General features: G+C 43.5%; 2 protein-coding genes across 3 annotated transcripts in view; both read right to left on the reverse strand.

The window, feature by feature from the left end:
• The window catches only part of UBOX5 (U-box domain containing 5), a 110439-nt gene that overhangs the window by 71663 nt on the left and 15908 nt on the right, over positions 1–22868 (reverse strand). The window contains exons 2-3 of one of the 2 annotated variants that reach the window (XM_069204853.1): positions 972–1142; positions 145–242 (exon numbers count right to left, since the gene is read on the reverse strand). In XM_069204853.1, the coding sequence (XP_069060954.1) occupies positions 145–198 (54 nt within the window). In that variant the 5' untranslated portion in view covers positions 199–242; positions 972–1142. The remainder of the gene's footprint in view (positions 1–144; positions 243–971; positions 1143–22868) is intronic. The other variant, XM_069204843.1, reaches the window with a different exon arrangement.
• The window catches only part of FASTKD5 (FAST kinase domains 5), a 31516-nt gene continuing 15883 nt past the window's right edge, over positions 7236–22868 (reverse strand). Inside the window, exon 2 of the mRNA XM_069204828.1 lies at positions 7236–9893. Within this exon, the coding sequence (XP_069060929.1) occupies positions 7385–9862 (2478 nt within the window). The 5' untranslated portion in view covers positions 9863–9893 and the 3' untranslated portion in view covers positions 7236–7384. The remainder of the gene's footprint in view (positions 9894–22868) is intronic.

Below are 22868 nucleotides of genomic sequence, written 5' to 3' on the forward strand. Positions count from 1 at the left end.
ATTCACTTATTTAATATTTGAAGGACTCAATAAGCATGAGAATCCTGGAAATATCAGTTTAACACCACTAATGCTCAAAAGTAGAAATAGTACTTCAGTGAATCGCAAACCTGTTATAAATATTGTATACTGAAGGAATGGTACCTTGTTGCAGGTAATTTTGGGACTAAACTGTGGCAGGCAGAGGTTTATGACCATTTTCCCAGGTGATCAGAAGGTCCCTTAGTGCATCAGGCTTAGCCCTGAAACAAGAAGAAAGCATGTGAGGCTTTTAAGAACAAAAATTAAAAACGATTTATTTGTATTTCTTAAACCACTTTCAATATAAAGGCAGAATTACCAAATATCACATTTTTATATAAGTTCCCTCCTCCAACAGAAGGCTAGACAAAGGGCCCTCTAGAATAATTCCACCTAGGTGAAGAAAACAAAATAGAAAAAGAGGCATGCATTTCTAACACTGAATGTACAATCGCAGCAGGGAGTCTGGAGACTGGTCCAATCAACTGTCTGAATTGGCCTTCTTGTTCGTTTTGGGAATTCCCTTACTATAAAAACCGATTATTTTAAACAACAACAAAATCTCTTGGACTTGCATAAGATCCATCATCCCTCATCGGGCCTGAAAGGCATTGCCTGCAGAGCACAAATGACACGAAGGAGACATCCCAGCTTTGAGCTCGAATTAGCATGGATGCAGCTAGATTGAGTTTGAGAGAGTCAAAAGTTTATATTGCTGCTTAGCTCAAATAAACCAGTCTCGAGACAGGTCAGAATCGGCTGGCCATCCAAAAGACAGCCACCAATATGCACTGCGTACCACTCAGGTGACAGTCACCTTATAACATAAAAAGAAAGGAAGGTGTTCATTTTTGCAAATTACATTTCAAAAACCGATCCCTTACCCCACTTTATTGTTAAGTTGCACCCTAAAGCATATGTTTTCTTTGGTCGTATAGCTCAATCAGTACCTGGGTGTTGGCACACTCAGTTATCACTCTCAAGGGCCTGAAGATTTTTCAAATCCTTGCTTTCACGTGGTATGATGTATTTACTTCTTTCTCTTGTCATAAAGACATACAAAGTATTTATCTTTTAGAGAACAGTCAGTCGCATTGCTTGGCGCTCCCCTGTAGCCATACCTGTTTGAAAGATGAGCAAATACAGCGGGATTTGAAGAATGTTACAAGTTCATTTAATATGCATCTATTCTTTGTTGTTTCTCAGACACATTAAATATAGAAGGCAATATGGTGAATTATTACCCTAAACGGCCCCAGCCTGGCAATAAACTAAGACTGTAGCTAAACATAGCAATATCATAGCAAAACCCTCCTGGAAAAATCTGCACAGTCTAAGGAACAGATCAGTTAGAGACCGAACATCCTCCCCCCGATTAACTGGCTGTGACACCTCGGGAAGATGGTTTAAGATTTGTAAGAAAGGCTCCCAAAAGAGGCATTTCCCTTCAGCCTTACTTGCTTACAGCAGGTCTCTGCCAAAGTGCACCCTGATATTCTAATGGGCTCCATTCATGGCATCAGTGTGGTGAGGACCGGTTAGCCAATAAGCACGAAAGTAGTCCAAAAATAAATAAAAACAATATCAGTGAGGGGGACCTTGTTCGGCAATACTAATATATTCTTACTCCATAAATGAAAACTGCATTACAATACATATGCAGGTACCAATTTAAAATTGTCACGTTTACTGACACTTTGCCCTGTGCTATGTATTGGTTTGATTCCCATGAACAAGTGACATGTGGGTAAGCAGAGTTTAGGTGTGTGCCTATCAGGTGTGGATTATCTATGGACATTAATGTGTGTGTTGGTCTGATGTTGGCAGAAACAGACACATATGCAACTTATTTTGGGATTCAGTCTGCATACATGTGCTTGCAGGTGCATGTCTAGGTGGGTGAACTTGTGTTTATGCGCGCATTACTTCCTGCTTTGGCCCTCTGTCTGCTCTCCGATTACTCAATTTCCTCTTGTCTCTGTCTAGCAGCATTGGGTTATCAATTATTTTCTCATTCTCTGTGTTGTCTCTAACAACCATTTGTTTAAGGTTATTCTTGCTTTTCTCCTGTGCATCTTGGGATCATACCTGTGCGACTTTGAGGTGGATCTCACATCTTGTTCACATATATATCCTTGAAGGTTTCGGCTTCTCTTATGCTCGTCTGCATCTGTCTTCCATCCTGTTCCTTTGAGGTGCCTCTGTAACTTCTCTGCATTTATGTCATGGTCATGTTTCTTTCTGGTCCACCTTCGAGAAGCCTGGCTTTCTCCTTAAACCTGTACAGATCTTAAGCTGGCTTTTCTGTTTCTGTGCCACTGCCTCGTACAATTATGCCTCTGTATGGCCTTATGTTATGTCCCTCTCGTCTCACTCTCGTAGCTCATCTCTTGTTGCGCCCCTTCTTCCCTTTGACCCCAACCTAAAGTCATGAGCAAGAGGTTGGAAGATAACTAGGATGAGTGGTTCTTGATCTCTATGAATGAACTCCAAATGATGAGCCAAAAAGTTGCATGTCGTTAAGCTAAGCAAGATTTAATACATCAACAGTTTCCCGCTTCCAAAGTCGTTTTTCTTTTAAATAAACTAACAACCTGGAAGTGCATTCTCAGTGAAAGTAATGATTGTTACAATAATTGTTGGGATTGTTGAAAGCAGCTATTTACTGCAGGCGCGGGGAGATTACATCTATCTGGGATGGAGTTCATGCTATAAACTGAATGTTGCCACCTCTCCAATGAAAGCAATCTGAATATCAACTCCATTACAACCACATTTGTCCTGGAAGGCATTATCACTTTCGTTTGCCTTACTGTTTATAAGGTGATCTGACGATGACTTACTCTCATCAGTGAGAGTTTTTGTTCAAATTAGTTTATCCTGGACAACTGTATGGCTATTGGGACTCCTCCTGAAGACACCAGCCAGAGAACATGTTAACTCGACTAAACACCTTTGAGATCTTTAAGTGTTCATTGGCACACTTCCATCTTGCAAAGATGTTTCTTTAAACTGAAAGAAAGACCATTACAATATGGCTATTGTGCAAATATGCCCACGATTGAAAGCCACCATGTATTTTTTTTAATTTTAGCTTAGGAAAAACAAATACAAGATGGCTGCTGCACAGACATACATTGGGGTGGACTTGCTGTTTACAAAACAATTTTATGATGTGCACTGGCTGATACAGCTGCACAGGGCTCAAGAAGCATCAGGGGGCTACAGGGTGCACGCACCTTCTAGGGGAACCACATTTTTAAATAAGTTGAGAGGGAATGTGTGGGAAAGGAGCAGGGGGCCACCATAAAGGCAAAAAGAGATATAAACAAAAGTCTCTTGCGTACTGCAATGTACAGTCTGATGTCAGCAGTGGAAGCATACATTCACCCACTCAAACCACGGTGAAAACAAAATGCTCTTGGGGCTGGACAATCACAAGAATATGGAGGAAAGCCCTCAAATTAGGAGTAAAGAAGTGAGATGGACAAAAAAGCCATAGATTTTTAAGCTGCTGATGGACAAAAGCCAACTCTATGTATCCTTTCAATTGAAATGGGCTGTTTGCCAACAGACAGTTGGAAAGGAGAGCTAAAAAGCAAATGATTTTCAGCCAGTTCTGGTTAGCTGCGCTCCACAATCTTCCTAACATGAGGCAGCTCATGTCAAGGAACCGCTGCACAGGATCAAAATGCTGTATATAATTCATTGTCTTGATGGTCAGAAAACCGCTCCTTTCCACACGTGCCAGATTTTAAGATATCCGTAATAAAATGCAAAATTAATCTAAGTGGGAAGGAATTACACAGAAGTTAGCCTCAAAATTTGCCATTGCTCTATCTTTTTGGACCAATGTTGGAAACACGTTTTTTAGAGCAAGAACCATCTTCTAAAGTAAAAATGTCAGGCCAAAGGAACTCATAACTGTCTAATAAATGTGAATTTCCACAAAAGATAAAGTTTAACTTGGGACAGATAGAAAGTTACAAATAGAAAAGAAAGGTGGCAAAGTGGATTTTTGATGTAAGTGGCTGAACCAGAGAACCCACTTAAGGGGGTAGATTAACTTCTTGTTGATTAACAGGAGCTGCCACATGAGTGGAACCCTTGAATATGCCTTTTAAGCAGCATTTGGGGAAGACACGTGAACTGGTAATGTTGCTCTGTTGTAGACCAATGAACTCTCCTCTCCCCCCCCCCGTGACATTCTTAGATGGAAAGAAGTGTGTATCAGGGAATTTTATCAAGCATAGGTGTTGCATCACTGCTATAATCACAGTCCGGGTTACCACTAACACACTTCAGAAGTATAGCAAATAAGGAAAGAAAACATTTTAACTCATGCCAAAAGTTCACATTCTTCTGAGTAACAGAAATAAAATACACGAGAACACAGATCCTCAGGAACTAGATGACTGGTACCCTAAGAGTCATCATCATCGTCTTCTTTGGTTGTTCAATAAGATTTTTTGGTGATATTCTCTAAAGGGGATATAGGAAAAGAAATGGAACTTCTCTCCTGCATGATACTGAGAACCTAAAGGTTGTGAACTGACTATATCCACTGATGACAAAGGTTAGTTGTTCTGGATTAATTGAAAAAGATAAGCCTTGATCAGTGCAGTTGCAACATGGTCACCCGTGCATATGCATGCTCTTAAATGCGCAGGCAGACTTCTTACCCTACCAAGGTATGTATGTTTAAAAAGAAAAAACACTTTAAAATAACTGTTGTGCATGATGTATCATGTGCATGCAAAGCCGGACATCTTTAAATGATTTTTATTACATTATGCAAAAACGAATTCCCTAGCAGCTATCCTCGTGAGTTAGCATGCATATGCACAGGCGACCACAGAGTTCTTTGCTCCCCCCTTCTAACTATAAAAACAATTGTTCACAGTTTGCGAACACTGTATGTGCCGAAATGAGGTGGCCATCTTGGATTTAACACTGTATTCTTAATTTACCAATTGGGAGACAGACACTTTGGAACTGCAAATTACTAAAATAACTCAGTGCCTGTTCTGAATTCTCGATCTAAGGAGACACTCTTTTAGACAAGCATTTATTTAATGGATTTTGGGGTACTTGAAAAACAAAATAAATTCCAATGGCCATTACCCAGTCCTTTGTTAATGTCGGCATTAATGCTCTGCAATTCACACGTTCAAATTCAGACAGGGCCAATTCATCATTTCATTGTTCGGATGTTGACAAACTGAGTACTATTAAATTGCACACTGATAACACTTGCTATTCGCATTTCTTAAAAGAGATACAGAAATACAGAAAATAAAGGATCACTGTTTAGTGGCATGTGTGCTTTTTTAGGCGAATGGTTCATACTGCTAAGGTGGGTGAAGCAGCTTTCATTTAATGCCTGTCGACAAACAGCTTGTGCTGCTTCTTCCAGGAGGTGCCCAACTATCAAATTAAGTTCTGCTTGATGGGAATCTGGGGTGCTGCCCCCTCTTTACAGTACAAAATCTTGAAAAATTACGAGACATTGTGTAACAATGACCCCATTAAGTTTTTTGCTGGTATTAAATAGGTCAAAATGCACAACTGGCTTCCTAGCGACATGATGGCTGGTTTAAGGGTTATAATTCTACCAGTGACGTTCCTCAGTTTATCTTTTAATTGTCTCACTCCATCGCTAAAAAAAGCAAGGCTCTTCTGTGGACTTAAGACCAGAGATGTGGTGGAGATTAGCCTCATGCAAAGAGTGGTGTCCCCCAAATCCATTTGGATTGCTGCTCTGAGAGTTTGGTGTGGGTGCGCAGTTTTTGCCTCTTCCTAAATCAGGCATCCCTCATGGGTGAGTGTCTGGAGGTGTTGCCATATCATTTTCCCAATTCATTTCGTTTTTTTGATTCACTGTTGGTCTAGAGGTTTCAGCACCCATTAGCACTGAAAGGTAAAGAAATTCCTTGCCAGGATGGTGGAACTTGTAGCCATCAGAAAGCAAAGGAGTAAGCTAGGATGATTCTGCACTTCTTAGTCATCTTTTATTAGTCACTAGTGGTTTGGAGTTCTACTTTTAATGAGAACTGGGGCTGCCAGAGCTGGGTCAAAAATGCTTAGACCCCCTTCTTTACCTCTCTTTGTATTCCTTTCCCCTGTGGTCTTGCTGAGATCTCTCATCAAGGACCAACCTTCTGCAACAATGATCATTGATGCCAATAGGGGACTGCAACAAGCAACAAGTGAAAGCCTTTCTTGCCCCTACCTTAAGCAATATTTCCATGCCTGAAGGAGGAGCTAGAAGGACAAGTTTGCACTTTTCTCTCCCAACGATAATTGTAAGGAGGAGTGCCGTATTTTGAGAATACCTCCCTACACCTACTTATGTCTGGAAGAATGCCCAGCTGCTACTCATTCCAGTTCTGCTGGTAGGTAAGCCACAGGTTGCTTGTAAAGAGGGGAATAGCCTACAGTGCAAGACTAGGCAGGTAGAAATGTTGTGGCAATTAAAGACTACTATAACAGACTGGACTTTACTTCGAGTTTGGCAATGGGCTATTCCGCCTAAAACGTGGAGGATATCATATCTGCCACATTACAAGTGGCACAGGCTATTATGCAATTGTCATACAATGGATAAGACATTCACCACGTCTGTAAAAGAGAATTGGGTTTACCAAACTCTAAAATAGGTCCCTATTTTTGCTGCTAATGATTGTGTATTACTTACATTTACTGCTGTGATATTTCAAGATATTATTTCAAAATTCCTTATGTTTCACTTTAGTTTCAAAGGGAAATTATGTTAATTGAACTATTTATTTTGAATTGCCCACAACTCAGTACCTGGAAGCCATTTGTTGTGCATATGTGTATGATAAAGAAATAAACAGTGCTAAGGGTGTTTATAACAAGCCCTAGCAGTTAACACATGATACGAATTGTGCACCACACAAGTAAATCAGGAAAGCAATTAAAAACCGATCCGGCCACCATTACGCATACCTAACAATGAAGGCCCAGCCTTCCAAAACATTATTCAGTGACGCAGCATGTGGATACTTAATGCTAAATAACCCTTGCCTAGAGAAGTTTGTGAACCTCATGCCAACTCTATGCTATCTAGAATACGTTCCTCCAAGTGCTGCATACTTAGACAATGGTTTTCAATTGAAACTAGGACTGTGCTGAGAATTATTCTTTAAATATTGAAAGGCATGCATGTGCAGTAAAACAAAACCAACAAGTCAGCTCAGAATAGTTTTATCATTTGTAATTTTATACATCTGATTTTCATCCATAAATATCTTCTATAATCAACATAGTCCGCCTCAAAGAAGATTACTTTTGGCTCATCAACGTCCCACTGATCGCCCACACTCTCAGTCTGTATTGTTCAGTTAATACAGCCAAATACTTTTTGGTGCAGGTAGGCCAGTTTTTCTGAGCGGGTTCGTCTGAGCATTGGAACCCATTCCCAAAATGGCAGTTCAATCACTACGTATCCCAACTGGCGGAGCTGCCTCCTTTTCAAGCTATGAAGTCCTAGCAAGTGCTTTGAAGCATAAGCATAGTGGTTCCTGTTCGACACCTGGATAGCCAACTTCAGAACATTCGGCATAGTCTCAGGTTGGGAATTGTGTTTCTCTGTAGAGCACTTGGAGTCAGTCAAAATACTGAGAAGGTTGTCAGTCAGCGCTACCCCATCGGAAAATACAGAAGCATCCAGATTTCCCTTGTAATCTTTCCCAGGTAACATCACCTCCTCTTTTGCTGCAGCCTCCAACTTTGGTTTCAGTTCTACGTTTGGAGAGTGAGATTCATTTTTGCCACTCAAAAGTTGTCTCATTAGGGCATCAGTTAGATGAACACCAAAGGTTTTAAGTGATTGCTCCGACACTGGACTATCTGTGGCACCTTTATTAAAAGGCAATGCATGTCCATTAATGTCTAAGTGAACTTCAAGATCATTTGATCTGGTATGAGGCAAAATCAAATGATTTTTTACATAATGAGGCCCACCCAACATAGCGCCAAGTAGAGTGGCAGCTTCAACAACTTCCACCTTTGTGCAGAGCTCCTTACTTGCAAAATCCCAAAGCATTTCTGAGACCTCTTTCTTAAGCTGGGGACTCAAGCGACTGCCAGTGTATTTTGGACATTCAATCCCCACAGTGCCATCAAGAGTGAAGAGATCTTTTTTAAGTTCAAATCGGCTCCCCCTCGTTGCCAGCTTCACAAACTGGTCACTAAGAGCAAAGTCAATAAGGTCAAAAGGAAATTGACGACCAAAAGACAAAGCCAATAAACAAGTGAGTAAATGCTCTGGGAACTTCTCAAACTCATGCATCTTCACACGAATTTGGTCTGTTAGGCTGGAGTAAAACAACTGGGCATTGGGTGGCTCATAATTTAATGCTCCAAAAGACCACAGGAATTTGGCAACGTCTTTGCTTCTACAGTAGATTGCCCTGGAAGGCATTGTTTCGGCTATTGCATTCATAATCTTTTCATCAAGGTAATGCAGAGCTGCACAGGCCAGGGAGATGTGCATGACTCCCTGAGTACCTATTGAGGGAATACGTTGTGGAATAACCTGTCCCAGACGCTTTAAAAACTGTATGTGGTCAACATGAGTAAAACGAAACATTTTAAGTACATTCACCAAAGCATAATTGCTTATGTCTTCCATTGCAAGGGAAACCTTGTCTCCAATTTTCCGCATAAGATGCTCAGACAACCCACTGCGTGATTTAAAGTATCCCAAACAAACAGCCCCTATTTCTTCTAGATTCATGGATTCTATGTACTTCAACACCAAAGATTCAAGCTTCTCCATTAAATCAGGGGGTGCTGTCCTTCCTTCTCCAATGAGATAAATTAGCTGAACAAGCTGTGGCAAGGTGAGGTCTTTCCAGTGTAAATGTATGTAACTGTACAAGATCTCTAGATACCTAGGTACATTACGATTCAGGCAACGCCACAAGTCAGCCACTAGCAAAAGTTGAACTACATTCATATCCCAAACACGACGGCTTAATTCAATTTCATAGACATTTAGCATGGAATGTGTTGGTGGAATACCTAAACGAACAAATGCCTGAAGAATTCTTATAAGTTCAGAAGGACTGAATGAACGGATGCTGTCAATACTGTATCGACAAAGCATAGCAAATCTGGTGTCTGCCCTCACAAGTGACAACTGCTCCACTGGTAAATGACCAAGTTTTTCCATATACTCAACAAGAGTTTGCGGGGTAAGACTGCTTTTCAAAAGAGAGATCTTTTTTAAAATGATCTCTCCTTCTTCTACAGAAAGAGCTGTGAACAATTCAGAGTCATCTCTGCAAAGAGAACTATAGTCGGACCTATGCTTTTGAAATACCCTTGGGTCTTCCTTTGTGTTGAAGGCTTCAACGTTAGACTCCACAATTTCGGTGTTATCCACTGGCTTTGCAGTCTGTGGCAAATTTGAGTGAACATGAATGGGTTTAGAAAAAGCCAAATCCAGAAGCGTGTTTTTAGTACTGGACAAACTACGAGAGCATGTGATGCTATAGGTATTCTGAATTTGCTTTGAACTAGTGCTGGAATAGTTATTCTCTACAAAATCATCTTCGGAATCTTCGGCTGAAAAATAGGCATTTTTTTTCGTTCCTAAATATGCCAGTGGGTTGTATAGCACACGATACTCCACAGGGTGCAACATTAATTTTGTGTTTAATTTAGCAGTAGCGCAGTGGTTCTCATGATCTTGTGTGGAATCCTCAGAGTGGTCCCGCAGCTCTCTCTTCTTTGTGTATCTGCCATGGATGGACAGTGAAGTTGCTCTGCATACTCTTCTTGGTAATCTTCGACTGATCACAGTTGCCATGGATCACCAGTTACAAGATGTGGATCCAGTACTGAAAAAAGGGTAGATGAAGAATGAGTGCATCCCTCCCATTATGACTTTAAATATCCTTACACAGTTTACAAGTTCTCAGTGTAAAATAGGTTACCTCACTGAAGCACCAAGTCACCTTGCTAGCTCACCAAGAAGTTCTAATATGATGTCCAGCCATTTAATAAGAGATAGACAATAATATATGTGTGTGTTTGTGTTTATACACACACAAACACCGATAACTAGGCAATTAGTATGCACAATGGAAATGGATTTGGTTTTGAGATTAGTTTGTAGGTCATTCTTCTTAGTATTTGATGTCTAAATATAGCACGTGCTGTTATTTAAAATTTGCTAAAGTAACAAACCGCACAATACTTTTTTTGTGGTAACAATAAATCAAATGTGCAAGCTGACCAACTTTGATATGTTAAAAATACTGTAGTAGTCCGCTATTCAGGGGAGAGAAGATTCCAAAAGAAACTTGCAAGGTTTGGAGAAATTATGTCTTCCCCTCCTTAGTTGTTCATATGTTCATGTAGCTAGAACAAATGATAAATTATGCTACAATCACAAGTAAAATTCTGTCTTAAGTTATGACATATTTCTAAACACTTTGGGCATTCTTCATGAAGTACTGAATTCTAGCCTTCCCTACAAACTTGGACCACTATGGCTGTCAGGTCATGGGGCCAGTGGCTAGAAAACAAAGAAATGTTCAAAACTAGCCAAGAAACACTCTCTCTTGCCCGAGTCTTGAACTCTACAGCTGGACATTCCGGTTTATGAAAAGTAAATTCTCACATCCAGCTGCCTGCAACATTGTCAATGCAGTCTAATTGTAAACTGGATTTCCTCTTAATAACGATCTAGAGAAATCAAAATAATTTCCTGCTGATTTAGAGAATCCAGGGACTAAGTTAGGTTTATACCACTGAAGGTGGAGCATAGCTTAGTTCTCACTGCAGTAAATATTCACACCTAAATTTTTGAAGTAATTAAAAACATGTCTTTTCGTGAATGAACTTGAGATGTCCTTTTTCAGCAGCAGTTACGTTCAGATCATCCCTAATGACATCACTGGTGGCATTTAAGGGGAGATTCCAATATCTACACAAGACTGAATTACAGTATATAAGAAAGCACTGAGCCACACTCCCACCTTAGAGTTTAACAAACTTCTCATACACATACTTAACCTCAATAAAATCTGGTCCTTTTTAAAAAGGTACAAACAGCTACTTCTCCATGTAACCCACAAACACTGCAAAAAGCCTACCGAGTTCCATTGCTGGTCTCTCTGAAATGAAATAAAACCGACCATTTGTAGAGAGCAACACTTGCTCAGCAAAGAGCCTCAAGTTGCTCGAGTCTCTAAACAATGTATATCTGTAAATGTTTCATCAAACACCCTGCTTGTTTTACAGCCACACGTTCCATTTACCTCTTTGTTACAATACCACTCCAAGTACAACTCTGTTTCAAGGGTGCCACACTGTGGCTAAATGCCCGATTGTAGCACTAACCTGTCCCGTATGATTATTGTCTCTCGTGACCTAACCTGCATCCATTTTATTGTTCTACACTCATGGAAACTCTTTATTGACTAAAGGTGTTACTTTCTAGCCTATGACGAGATTGCCTGCATGACTTAAGTCAAATATGACCAGTGACCCTTACAACAAACCATGGGGAAAACAGTCAATAGGTTACTGCGGTCATAAAAACAAGTAATTGGCATCACTCACAGGGTCTAGTAATTTCGCAAATTTGTAAAAAGTGGGTCATGCAATGGAATTGACAACAGTTACAAGAAATAATTATGCTCTGTCTGGCTACACGTTACCTCATGTTTCATGCGACAGAATCTCATGGTTTTCCATTTTAGAGAACTTATATTGGAACATGAGTGGTTTCACGGATCATAGTATGATCATAATTTTGTGTGGCTTATTGATGGATTAAAGCCTTTATTCAATTTACATGAAACAGCTCTAAATTATTTTAATGTCAGTGAGCATGGGATGTGACAGCAGTTGTGTTATGCAGCATACCAAGGAAACAGTAGGTCTAAAAATTAGTAGGAGTTTCCCAAGCTGTGGTCCGCGGACCCACAGGGCTCTGTGACACATTGCCAGGTGGGTTTGCAGGCATCTCAAGGCCTGGGCGGGCAGGAAGGCCCCTCTGCAGCTGGTGCCTCTCAACTTAAACATGTGTGTTTTTATAACTTTTACTTCATTTGTACAGCAATTTTAAAAGCACTGCAAAGTTCATTGCATATCCTGCAGTTTTCAGGTAAAAATAAAACTGTTAAGATAACGCTGGTGATTAATGTAGCTGCTGGCGAGAGATGGAAATTTTGACACATCTAAGGCAGCGCAGATGGTTAACAGGCCTGCTGCAAAGAACATGTATCATGCATATCAAAGAACAGTATTTTACGTGCATAGCACTGTGGGTTACTGTTTTTGTCACAGAGATTCTTTTGTTACTGTGCAGTCAATAAGATATAATCGTAACCTAGAACAGTGAGCTATGGGCTGCCATCAAAGAGCTGCACACAAACTGCTAACCACTATGGTATGTTATTTTATTAATCCTGCGTTTGTTCTTCTCCAGACCAAGCACTCTTAGAAAATACTCACCAATATGCATGGCATGTGAATCCTACACCTTGTAGTCCCTCTTTGACTTATGTAACAGTTTCTATTCGCTAATTTTCACATGGATGATTCATTGCCTCTGTATGTGTGTGATGTAAAGTGCTTCGACATCCTACACTGGTAAGAGAAGTACTATAAAGCAAATGAAATACATGTGACAGAGGGGCTATTGAGCAATGAAAGGCACTTAAGGTTTATTTCTTTTCTTCACCGCATATTTATGTGAAAAGGCTTTCTAACATCTTATGCATCTAAAAAATAAATACAGAAATCGCTTGAGAAATGTAGAATCTGACCTGTGTGTGAGAAGGTAGCCTCTTTCTAGCCTTGTTACCCCCACTTTTGGCCTGTTTGTGAGTGTATGTCAGGGTGTTTGTCACTGTTTTCACTGTCTCACTGGGATCCTGATAGCCAGGCCTCAGTGCTCATAGTGAAAACACTATGTTTTCAGTATGTTTGTTATGTGTCACTGGGATCCTGCTAGTCAGGACCCCAGTGCTCATAAGGTTGTGGCCTATATGTATGTGTCACTGGGACCCTGTCACACAGGGCCCCAGTGCTCATAGGTGTGCATGTATATGTTCCCTGTGTGGTGCCTAACTGTCTCACTGAGGCTCTGCTAACCAGAACCTCAGTGGTTATGCTCTCTCATTACTTCCAAATTGTCACTGACAGGCTAGTGACCATTTTTACCAATTTACATTGGCTTACTGGAACACCCTTATAATTCCCTAGTATATGGTACTGAGGTACCCAGGGTATTGGGGTTCCAGGAGATCCCTATGGGCTGCAGCATTTCTTTTGCCACCCATAGGGAGCTCTGACAATTCTTACACAGGCCTGCCACTGCAGCCTGAGTGAAATAACGTCCACGTTATTTCACAGCCATTTTACACTGCACTTAAGTAACTTATAAGTCACCTATATGTCTAACCTTTACCTGGTAAAGGTTAGGTGCAAAGTTACTTAGTGTGAGGGCACCCTGGCACTAGCCAAGGTGCCCCCACATTGTTCAGAGCCAATTCCCTGAACTTTGTGAGTGCGGGGACACCATTACACGCGTGCACTACATATAGGTCACTACCTATATGTAGCTTCACAATGGTAACTCCGAATATGGCCATGTAACATGTCTATGATCATGGAATTGCCCCCTCTATGCCATCCTAGCATAGTTGGCACAATCCCATGATCCCAGTGGTCTGTAGCACAGACCCTGGTACTGCCAAACTGCCCTTCCTGGGGTTTCACTGCAGCTGCTGCTGCTGCCAACCCCTCAGACAGGCATCTGCCCTCCTGGGGTCCAGCCAGGCCTGGCCCAGGATGGCAGAACAAAGAACTTCCTCTGAGAGAGGGTGTGACACCCTCTCCCTTTGGAAAATGGTGTGAAGGCAGGGGAGGAGTAGCCTCCCCCAGCCTCTGGAAATGCTTTGTTGGGCACAGAGGTGCCCAATTCTGCATAAGCCAGTCTACACCGGTTCAGGGACCCCTTAGCCCCTGCTCTGGCGCGAAACTGGACAAAGGAAAGGGGAGTGACCACTCCCCTGACCTGCACCTCCCCTGGGAGGTGTCCAGAGCTCCTCCAGTGTGCTCCAGACCTCTGCCATCTTGGAAACAGAGGTGCTGCTGGCACACTGGACTGCTCTGAGTGGCCAGTGCCACCAGGTGACGTCAGAGACTCCTGCTGATAGGCTCCTTCAGGTGTTAGTAGCCTATCCTCTCTCCTAGGTAGCCAAACCCTCTTTTCTGGCTATTTAGGGTCTCTGTCTCTGGGGAAACTTTAGATAACGAATGCATGAGCTCAGCCGAGTTCCTCTGCATCTCCCTCTTCACCTTCTGATAAGGAATCGACCGCTGACCGCGCTGGAAGCCTGCAAACCTGCAACATAGTAGCAAAGACGACTACTGCAACTCTGTAACGCTGATCCTGCCGCCTTCTCGACTGTTTTCCTGCTTGTGCATGCTGTGGGGGTAGCCTGCCTCCTCTCTGCACCAGAAGCTCCGAAGAAATCTCCCGTGGGTCGACGGGATCTTCCCCCTGCAACCGCAGGCACCAAAAAGCTGCATCTCCGGTCCCTTGGGTCTCCTCTCAGCACGACGAGCGAGGTCCCTCGAATCCAGCGACACCGTCCAAGTGACCCCCACAGTCCAGTGACTCTTCAGCCCAAGTTTGGTGGAGGTAAGTCCTTGCCTCACCTCGCTGGGCTGCATTGCTGGGAACCGCGACTTTGCAAGCTTCTCCGGCCCCTGTGCACTTCCGGCGGAAATCCTTCGTGCACAGCCAAGCCTGGGTCCACGGCACTCTAACCTGCATTGCACGACTTTCTAAGTTGGTCTCCGGCGACGTGGGACTCCTTTGTGCAACTTCGGCGAGCACCGTTTCACGCATCCTCGTAGTGCCTGTTTCTGGCACTTCTCCGGGTGCTACCTGCTTCAGTGAGGGCTCCTTGTCTTGCTCGACGTCCCTTCTCTCTGCAGTTCCAATTTGCGACCTCCTGGTCCCTCCTGGGCCCCAGCAGCGTCCAAAAACGCCAAACGCACGATTTGCGTGTAGCAAGGCTTGTTGGCGTCCATCTGGCGGGAAAACACTTCTGCACGACTCTCCAAGGCGTGGGGGATCCATCCTCCAAAGGGGAAGTCTCTAGCCCTTGTCGTTCCTGCAGTATTCACAGTTCTTCAGCCTAGTAAGAGCTTCTTTGCACCAACCGCTGGCATTTCTTGGGCATCTGCCCATCTCCGAGTTGCTTGTGACTTTTGGACTTGGTCCCCTTGTTCCACAGGTACCTTCAGACAGGAATCCATCGTTGTTGCATTGCTGATTTGTGTTTTCCTTGCATTCTCCCTCTAACACGACTATTTTGTCCTTAGGGGAACTTTGGTGCACTTTGCACTCACTTTTCAGGGTCTTGTGGAGGGTTATTTTTCTAACTCTCACTATTTTCTAATAGTCCCAGCGACCCTCTACAAGGTCACATAGGTTTGGGGTCCATTCGTGGTTCACATTCCACTTTTGGAGTATATGGTTTGTGTTGCCCCTATCCCTATGTTTCCCCATTGCATCCTATTGTAATTATACATTGTTTGCACTGTTTTCTAAGACTATACTGCATATTTTTTGCTATTGTGTATATATATCTTGTGTATATTTCCTATCCTCTCACTGAGGGTACACTCTAAGATACTTTGGCATATTGTCATAAAAATAAAGTACCTTTATTTTTAGTATAACTGTGTATTGTGTTTTCTTATGATATTGTGCATATGACACTAGGTGGTACTGTAGTAGCTTCACACGTCTCCTAGTTCAGCCTGAGCTGCTTTGCTAAGCTACCATTATCTATCAGCCTAAGCTGCTAGACACCCTATACACTAATAAGGGATAACTGGGCCTGGTGCAAGGTGCAAGTACCCCTTGGTACTCACTACAAGCCAGTCCAGCCTCCTACATTGGTTGTGCAGTGGTGGGATAAGTGCTTGAGACTACTTACCACTCTTGTCATTGTACTTTTCATAAGAGAAAAATATACAAAACAAGGTCAGTGTATATACACATAGCCAAAAAGTTTTGCATTTCCTCTTTTCACTCTTTTCTAAGTGCTGAAAAGTACTTCTAAAACTTTCAAAAAGTTCTTAAAAGTTTAAAAAGTTTTTTCTGTCTTTCCAAAAAGTTCTGAAAACTTTTTTCTCTTTTTCTATCACTTTAACTCTCTCTAAAAATGTCTGGCACAGGCCAAAGTGTTGAACTGTCCAAACTTGCATATGATCACCTTAGCTGGAAAGGAGCAAGGAGTCTCTGCATAGAGAGAGGTTTGAGTGTAGGGAAGAATCCCTCCTTAGAACTGTTAATTAATATGCTTAGAGTACAGGATAAGGCCATAAGTGCCCAATCTGGTGAAAAAGTAGCTAATGGTTCTCAATCTGATCCAGGGACTCCCCCAGGAAAAGGTTCAGGAAAGAAACTTCTCAGCCTGCCCATTACTAGACAGTCTAGCATAGTTGGTACAGAGGTTGAATCACACCATACTGATGGTGTGCTCTCACATTATACTGGTAGCCAAGCTGTTAGGGTGCACTCTGTAAGGGACAGGTCTCCTTCTGTTCATTCCCATCATACCTCTGTATCTAGAAATGTCCCTCCCACCCACCCTGATGACAGATTGTTAGAAAGGGAGCTCAATAGATTGAGAGTGGAACAAACCAGACTGAAGCTCAAGAAGCAACAGCTGGATTTGGATAGACAGTCTTTAGAATTAGAGAAGGAAAGACAGAAGTTGGGTTTAGATACCCATGGTGGCAGCAGCAGTATTCCCCATAGGCATCCTGCAAAAGAGCATGATTCCAGGAATCTGCACAAGATAGTTCCCCCTTATAAGGAGGGGGATGACATTAACAAGTGGTTTGCTGCACTTGAGAGGGCCTGTGCTGTACAGGATGTCCCTCAAAAGCAGTGGGCTGCTATCCTATGGCTATCATTTAGTGGAAAAGGTAGGGATAGGCTCCTTACTGTGAAAGAAAATGATGCCAATAATTTTACAGTTCTTAAGAATGCACTCCTGGATGGTTATGGCTTAACCACTGAACAGTACAGGATAAAGTTCAGAGAGACCAAAAAGGAGTCTTCACAAGACTGGGTTGATTTCATTGACCATTCAGTGAAGGCCTTGGAGGGGTGGTTACATGGCAGTAAAGTTACTGATTATGAAAGCCTGTATAACACAATCCTGAGAGAGCATATACTTAATAATTGTGTGTCTGATTTGTTGCACCAGTACCTGGTAGACTCTGATCTGACCTCTCCCCAAGAATTGGGAAAGAAGGCAGACAAATGGGTCAGAACAAGGGTGAACAGAAAAGTTCATACAGGGGGTGACAAAGATGGCAATAAGAAGAAAGATGGTGAAAAATCTCAAGATAAGCATGGGGATAAGGGTAAAACCAAAGATCCCACTTCAAATCTTAAACACTCTTCAGAGGGTGGGGATAAAACAAATTCTTCCTCTTCTTCCCAACCTGCACACATTAAAAAGCCTTGGTGCTTTGTGTGTAAAAACAGAGGCCATAGGCCAGGGGATAAGTCCTGTCCAGGTAAACCCCCTGAGCCTACCACCACTAATACATCAAGCTCTAGTGCCCCTAGCAGTAGTGGTACTAGTGGTGGGACTGCTGGCAACAGTCAAGCAAAGGGTGTAGTTGGGTTCACTTATGGGTCCATAGTGGAAACTGATGTAATCAGTCCCAAGACAGTTTCTGTCACACCTAGTGGCATTGGCCTTGCCACACTGGCTGCTTGTCCCCTTACAATGGATAAGTACAGGCAGACAGTTTCAATAAATGGTGTTGAGGCCTTGGCCTACAGGGACACAGGTGCCAGTTTCACTTTGGTGACTGAAAACCTAGTGCCTCCTGAACAACACATCATTGGACAACAATATAAGATTATTGATGTCCATAACTCCACTAAGTTTCTTCCCTTAGCTATAATTCAGTTTAGTTGGGGTGGAGTTACTGGCCCTAAGCAGGTGGTGGTATCACCTAGCTTACCTGTAGACTGTCTCTTAGGTAATGACCTAGAGGCCTCAGGTTGGGCTGATGTAGAGTTTTATGCCCATGCAGCCATGCTGGGCATCCCTGAGGAATTGTTCCCTCTCATTTCAAGTGAAATGAAAAAGCAAAGGAGAGAAGGCCTGAAAACTCAGGATCCCTCTCCATCAACAGGTAAAAAGGGTATCACAGTATCCCCTAACCACCCTACCATTCAGGATACTATTCCTGTGGTGGGAGAAACCTCTCCTGGGGTGGCACCTGTTCCAAGGGAATCATCAGCTGGCAAAGCTGGACTCCCTGAGGTGGAAGTACCTCTCTGTGGGATAACTAACATTGGTGAGAAAAACAGCACCATTTTAGTTAACATGGAGCATCCCTCCAACCCTCCCAGAGAAACTTTAGTGCAGAAACCCTGCACTACCTCACAACACTTAGGACAGCATCCCTGCCCTAGTGTGGAGCTCATAGGACAGCATCCCTGCCCTGCTCCAACTCAAGAGAAACAGCATCCCTGTTCTCTCTTCCAGCCAGATGGACAAAGTTTTTGCCCAGCTATGGCTTTTCTGAGACAGCATCCCTGTCTGGCATTTCCATCACTACAAATAGGTTCAGTGGACAATTCCCACTGCTCTAAACTAAAACTTACTGATAGAAACTCTGAAAATACATCTTCACATTGTTGCTTAGCTAAAAAACTTCAAACAGGGTGGTTTACATCCCCACAGGGAAGTAACCATATAGTGGATGATAAAGGGAGTAACCAGTCTATTGCAGAGCTACTCTCTACTTATCACCACTTAGACAATAAAGTCTCAACTGGCCAAGGTTAGCCTTATTGTCCTTCGTTTGGGGGGGGGTTGTGTGAGAAGGTAGCCTCTTTCTAGCCTTGTTACCCCCACTTTTGGCCTGTTTGTGAGTGTATGTCAGGGTGTTTGTCACTGTTTTCACTGTCTCACTGGGATCCTGATAGCCAGGCCTCAGTGCTCATAGTGAAAACACTATGTTTTCAGTATGTTTGTTATGTGTCACTGGGATCCTGCTAGTCAGGACCCCAGTGCTCATAAGGTTGTGGCCTATATGTATGTGTCACTGGGACCCTGTCACACAGGGCCCCAGTGCTCATAGGTGTGCATGTATATGTTCCCTGTGTGGTGCCTAACTGTCTCACTGAGGCTCTGCTAACCAGAACCTCAGTGGTTATGCTCTCTCATTACTTCCAAATTGTCACTGACAGGCTAGTGACCATTTTTACCAATTTACATTGGCTTACTGGAACACCCTTATAATTCCCTAGTATATGGTACTGAGGTACCCAGGGTATTGGGGTTCCAGGAGATCCCTATGGGCTGCAGCATTTCTTTTGCCACCCATAGGGAGCTCTGACAATTCTTACACAGGCCTGCCACTGCAGCCTGAGTGAAATAACGTCCACGTTATTTCACAGCCATTTTACACTGCACTTAAGTAACTTATAAGTCACCTATATGTCTAACCTTTACCTGGTAAAGGTTAGGTGCAAAGTTACTTAGTGTGAGGGCACCCTGGCACTAGCCAAGGTGCCCCCACATTGTTCAGAGCCAATTCCCTGAACTTTGTGAGTGCGGGGACACCATTACACGCGTGCACTACATATAGGTCACTACCTATATGTAGCTTCACAATGGTAACTCCGAATATGGCCATGTAACATGTCTATGATCATGGAATTGCCCCCTCTATGCCATCCTAGCATAGTTGGCACAATCCCATGATCCCAGTGGTCTGTAGCACAGACCCTGGTACTGCCAAACTGCCCTTCCTGGGGTTTCACTGCAGCTGCTGCTGCTGCCAACCCCTCAGACAGGCATCTGCCCTCCTGGGGTCCAGCCAGGCCTGGCCCAGGATGGCAGAACAAAGAACTTCCTCTGAGAGAGGGTGTGACACCCTCTCCCTTTGGAAAATGGTGTGAAGGCAGGGGAGGAGTAGCCTCCCCCAGCCTCTGGAAATGCTTTGTTGGGCACAGAGGTGCCCAATTCTGCATAAGCCAGTCTACACCGGTTCAGGGACCCCTTAGCCCCTGCTCTGGCGCGAAACTGGACAAAGGAAAGGGGAGTGACCACTCCCCTGACCTGCACCTCCCCTGGGAGGTGTCCAGAGCTCCTCCAGTGTGCTCCAGACCTCTGCCATCTTGGAAACAGAGGTGCTGCTGGCACACTGGACTGCTCTGAGTGGCCAGTGCCACCAGGTGACGTCAGAGACTCCTGCTGATAGGCTCCTTCAGGTGTTAGTAGCCTATCCTCTCTCCTAGGTAGCCAAACCCTCTTTTCTGGCTATTTAGGGTCTCTGTCTCTGGGGAAACTTTAGATAACGAATGCATGAGCTCAGCCGAGTTCCTCTGCATCTCCCTCTTCACCTTCTGATAAGGAATCGACCGCTGACCGCGCTGGAAGCCTGCAAACCTGCAACATAGTAGCAAAGACGACTACTGCAACTCTGTAACGCTGATCCTGCCGCCTTCTCGACTGTTTTCCTGCTTGTGCATGCTGTGGGGGTAGCCTGCCTCCTCTCTGCACCAGAAGCTCCGAAGAAATCTCCCGTGGGTCGACGGAATCTTCCCCCTGCAACCGCAGGCACCAAAAAGCTGCATCTCCGGTCCCTTGGGTCTCCTCTCAGCACGACGAGCGAGGTCCCTCGAATCCAGCGACACCGTCCAAGTGACCCCCACAGTCCAGTGACTCTTCAGCCCAAGTTTGGTGGAGGTAAGTCCTTGCCTCACCTCGCTGGGCTGCATTGCTGGGAACCGCGACTTTGCAAGCTTCTCCGGCCCCTGTGCACTTCCGGCGGAAATCCTTCGTGCACAGCCAAGCCTGGGTCCACGGCACTCTAACCTGCATTGCACGACTTTCTAAGTTGGTCTCCGGCGACGTGGGACTCCTTTGTGCAACTTCGGCGAGCACCGTTTCACGCATCCTCGTAGTGCCTGTTTCTGGCACTTCTCCGGGTGCTACCTGCTTCAGTGAGGGCTCCTTGTCTTGCTCGACGTCCCTTCTCTCTGCAGTTCCAATTTGCGACCTCCTGGTCCCTCCTGGGCCCCAGCAGCGTCCAAAAACGCCAAACGCACGATTTGCGTGTAGCAAGGCTTGTTGGCGTCCATCTGGCGGGAAAACACTTCTGCACGACTCTCCAAGGCGTGGGGGATCCATCCTCCAAAGGGGAAGTCTCTAGCCCTTGTCGTTCCTGCAGTATTCACAGTTCTTCAGCCTAGTAAGAGCTTCTTTGCACCAACCGCTGGCATTTCTTGGGCATCTGCCCATCTCCGAGTTGCTTGTGACTTTTGGACTTGGTCCCCTTGTTCCACAGGTACCTTCAGACAGGAATCCATCGTTGTTGCATTGCTGATTTGTGTTTTCCTTGCATTCTCCCTCTAACACGACTATTTTGTCCTTAGGGGAACTTTGGTGCACTTTGCACTCACTTTTCAGGGTCTTGTGGAGGGTTATTTTTCTAACTCTCACTATTTTCTAATAGTCCCAGCGACCCTCTACAAGGTCACATAGGTTTGGGGTCCATTCGTGGTTCACATTCCACTTTTGGAGTATATGGTTTGTGTTGCCCCTATCCCTATGTTTCCCCATTGCATCCTATTGTAATTATACATTGTTTGCACTGTTTTCTAAGACTATACTGCATATTTTTTGCTATTGTGTATATATATCTTGTGTATATTTCCTATCCTCTCACTGAGGGTACACTCTAAGATACTTTGGCATATTGTCATAAAAATAAAGTACCTTTATTTTTAGTATAACTGTGTATTGTGTTTTCTTATGATATTGTGCATATGACACTAGGTGGTACTGTAGTAGCTTCACACGTCTCCTAGTTCAGCCTGAGCTGCTTTGCTAAGCTACCATTATCTATCAGCCTAAGCTGCTAGACACCCTATACACTAATAAGGGATAACTGGGCCTGGTGCAAGGTGCAAGTACCCCTTGGTACTCACTACAAGCCAGTCCAGCCTCCTACACTGAGGAGTCAACTTTCTGAAATAAAACCAAACATTGAAAAGTTAGTCGCCAAGATGCAGCACCAACCTTCCCATTACAATTGTTCGATTTGTGTCTATTTTTTCAATTTGAAATAATAAAATCTTTGAGTATTTCTTTGGTGTTCTTGTTTGTATATTTTTTTTAAAGGTGTATTACCATTTTAATGTTTGAAATTTAAATCGTACAAATTGCTTGGGGGTCCCCGGCTTCAAGCAGTGATTCAGTGGGTGTCCTCAAGAGTCAAAACGTTTCGAACCACTGGTCTAATCCGTTGCTTTGAGAAATGTTTCAAGTATAAAGGTTGAGCTGATAAAGGTGTATGTAGCAGAAGAGGATTTGATAATCTGGGATGAAAACAGCAGAGATCACGATGATGTCAGAGCCAGTTGCTAGATTTCTATTAAGGAAGGACAGATTTTTCAGATGACTGCAGGAAAGCTCAAAGGAATTATTTACAACTGTATCGGCGACACTTAAGTAAATTGCTTTGAAAGACAGGTTTTAAAAATGAGGTACAACCTACAAAAAACATTACCTATGCCCAGTTTTTTTTTAATGTGAGTGACGAGTTTAGCAAAGTTCTGAGGTGGGGGAAGAGTAGAGATGGTGGAACTGAACTGATCGAGTCCTCCCATTGGTTGTCACTAAATGGCATAAAATGAAAACCTGGCAAGATAATCTTGTACCCTATATTGCCGGGATTAACATGGTGATATGGACCAATTATCACCTATTTTCGAGAACGGACTAGTGAATTGC

Source organism: Pleurodeles waltl, chromosome 1_2 (genome assembly GCF_031143425.1).
Source record: "Pleurodeles waltl isolate 20211129_DDA chromosome 1_2, aPleWal1.hap1.20221129, whole genome shotgun sequence".
Lineage (NCBI taxonomy): Eukaryota > Metazoa > Chordata > Amphibia > Caudata > Salamandridae > Pleurodeles > Pleurodeles waltl.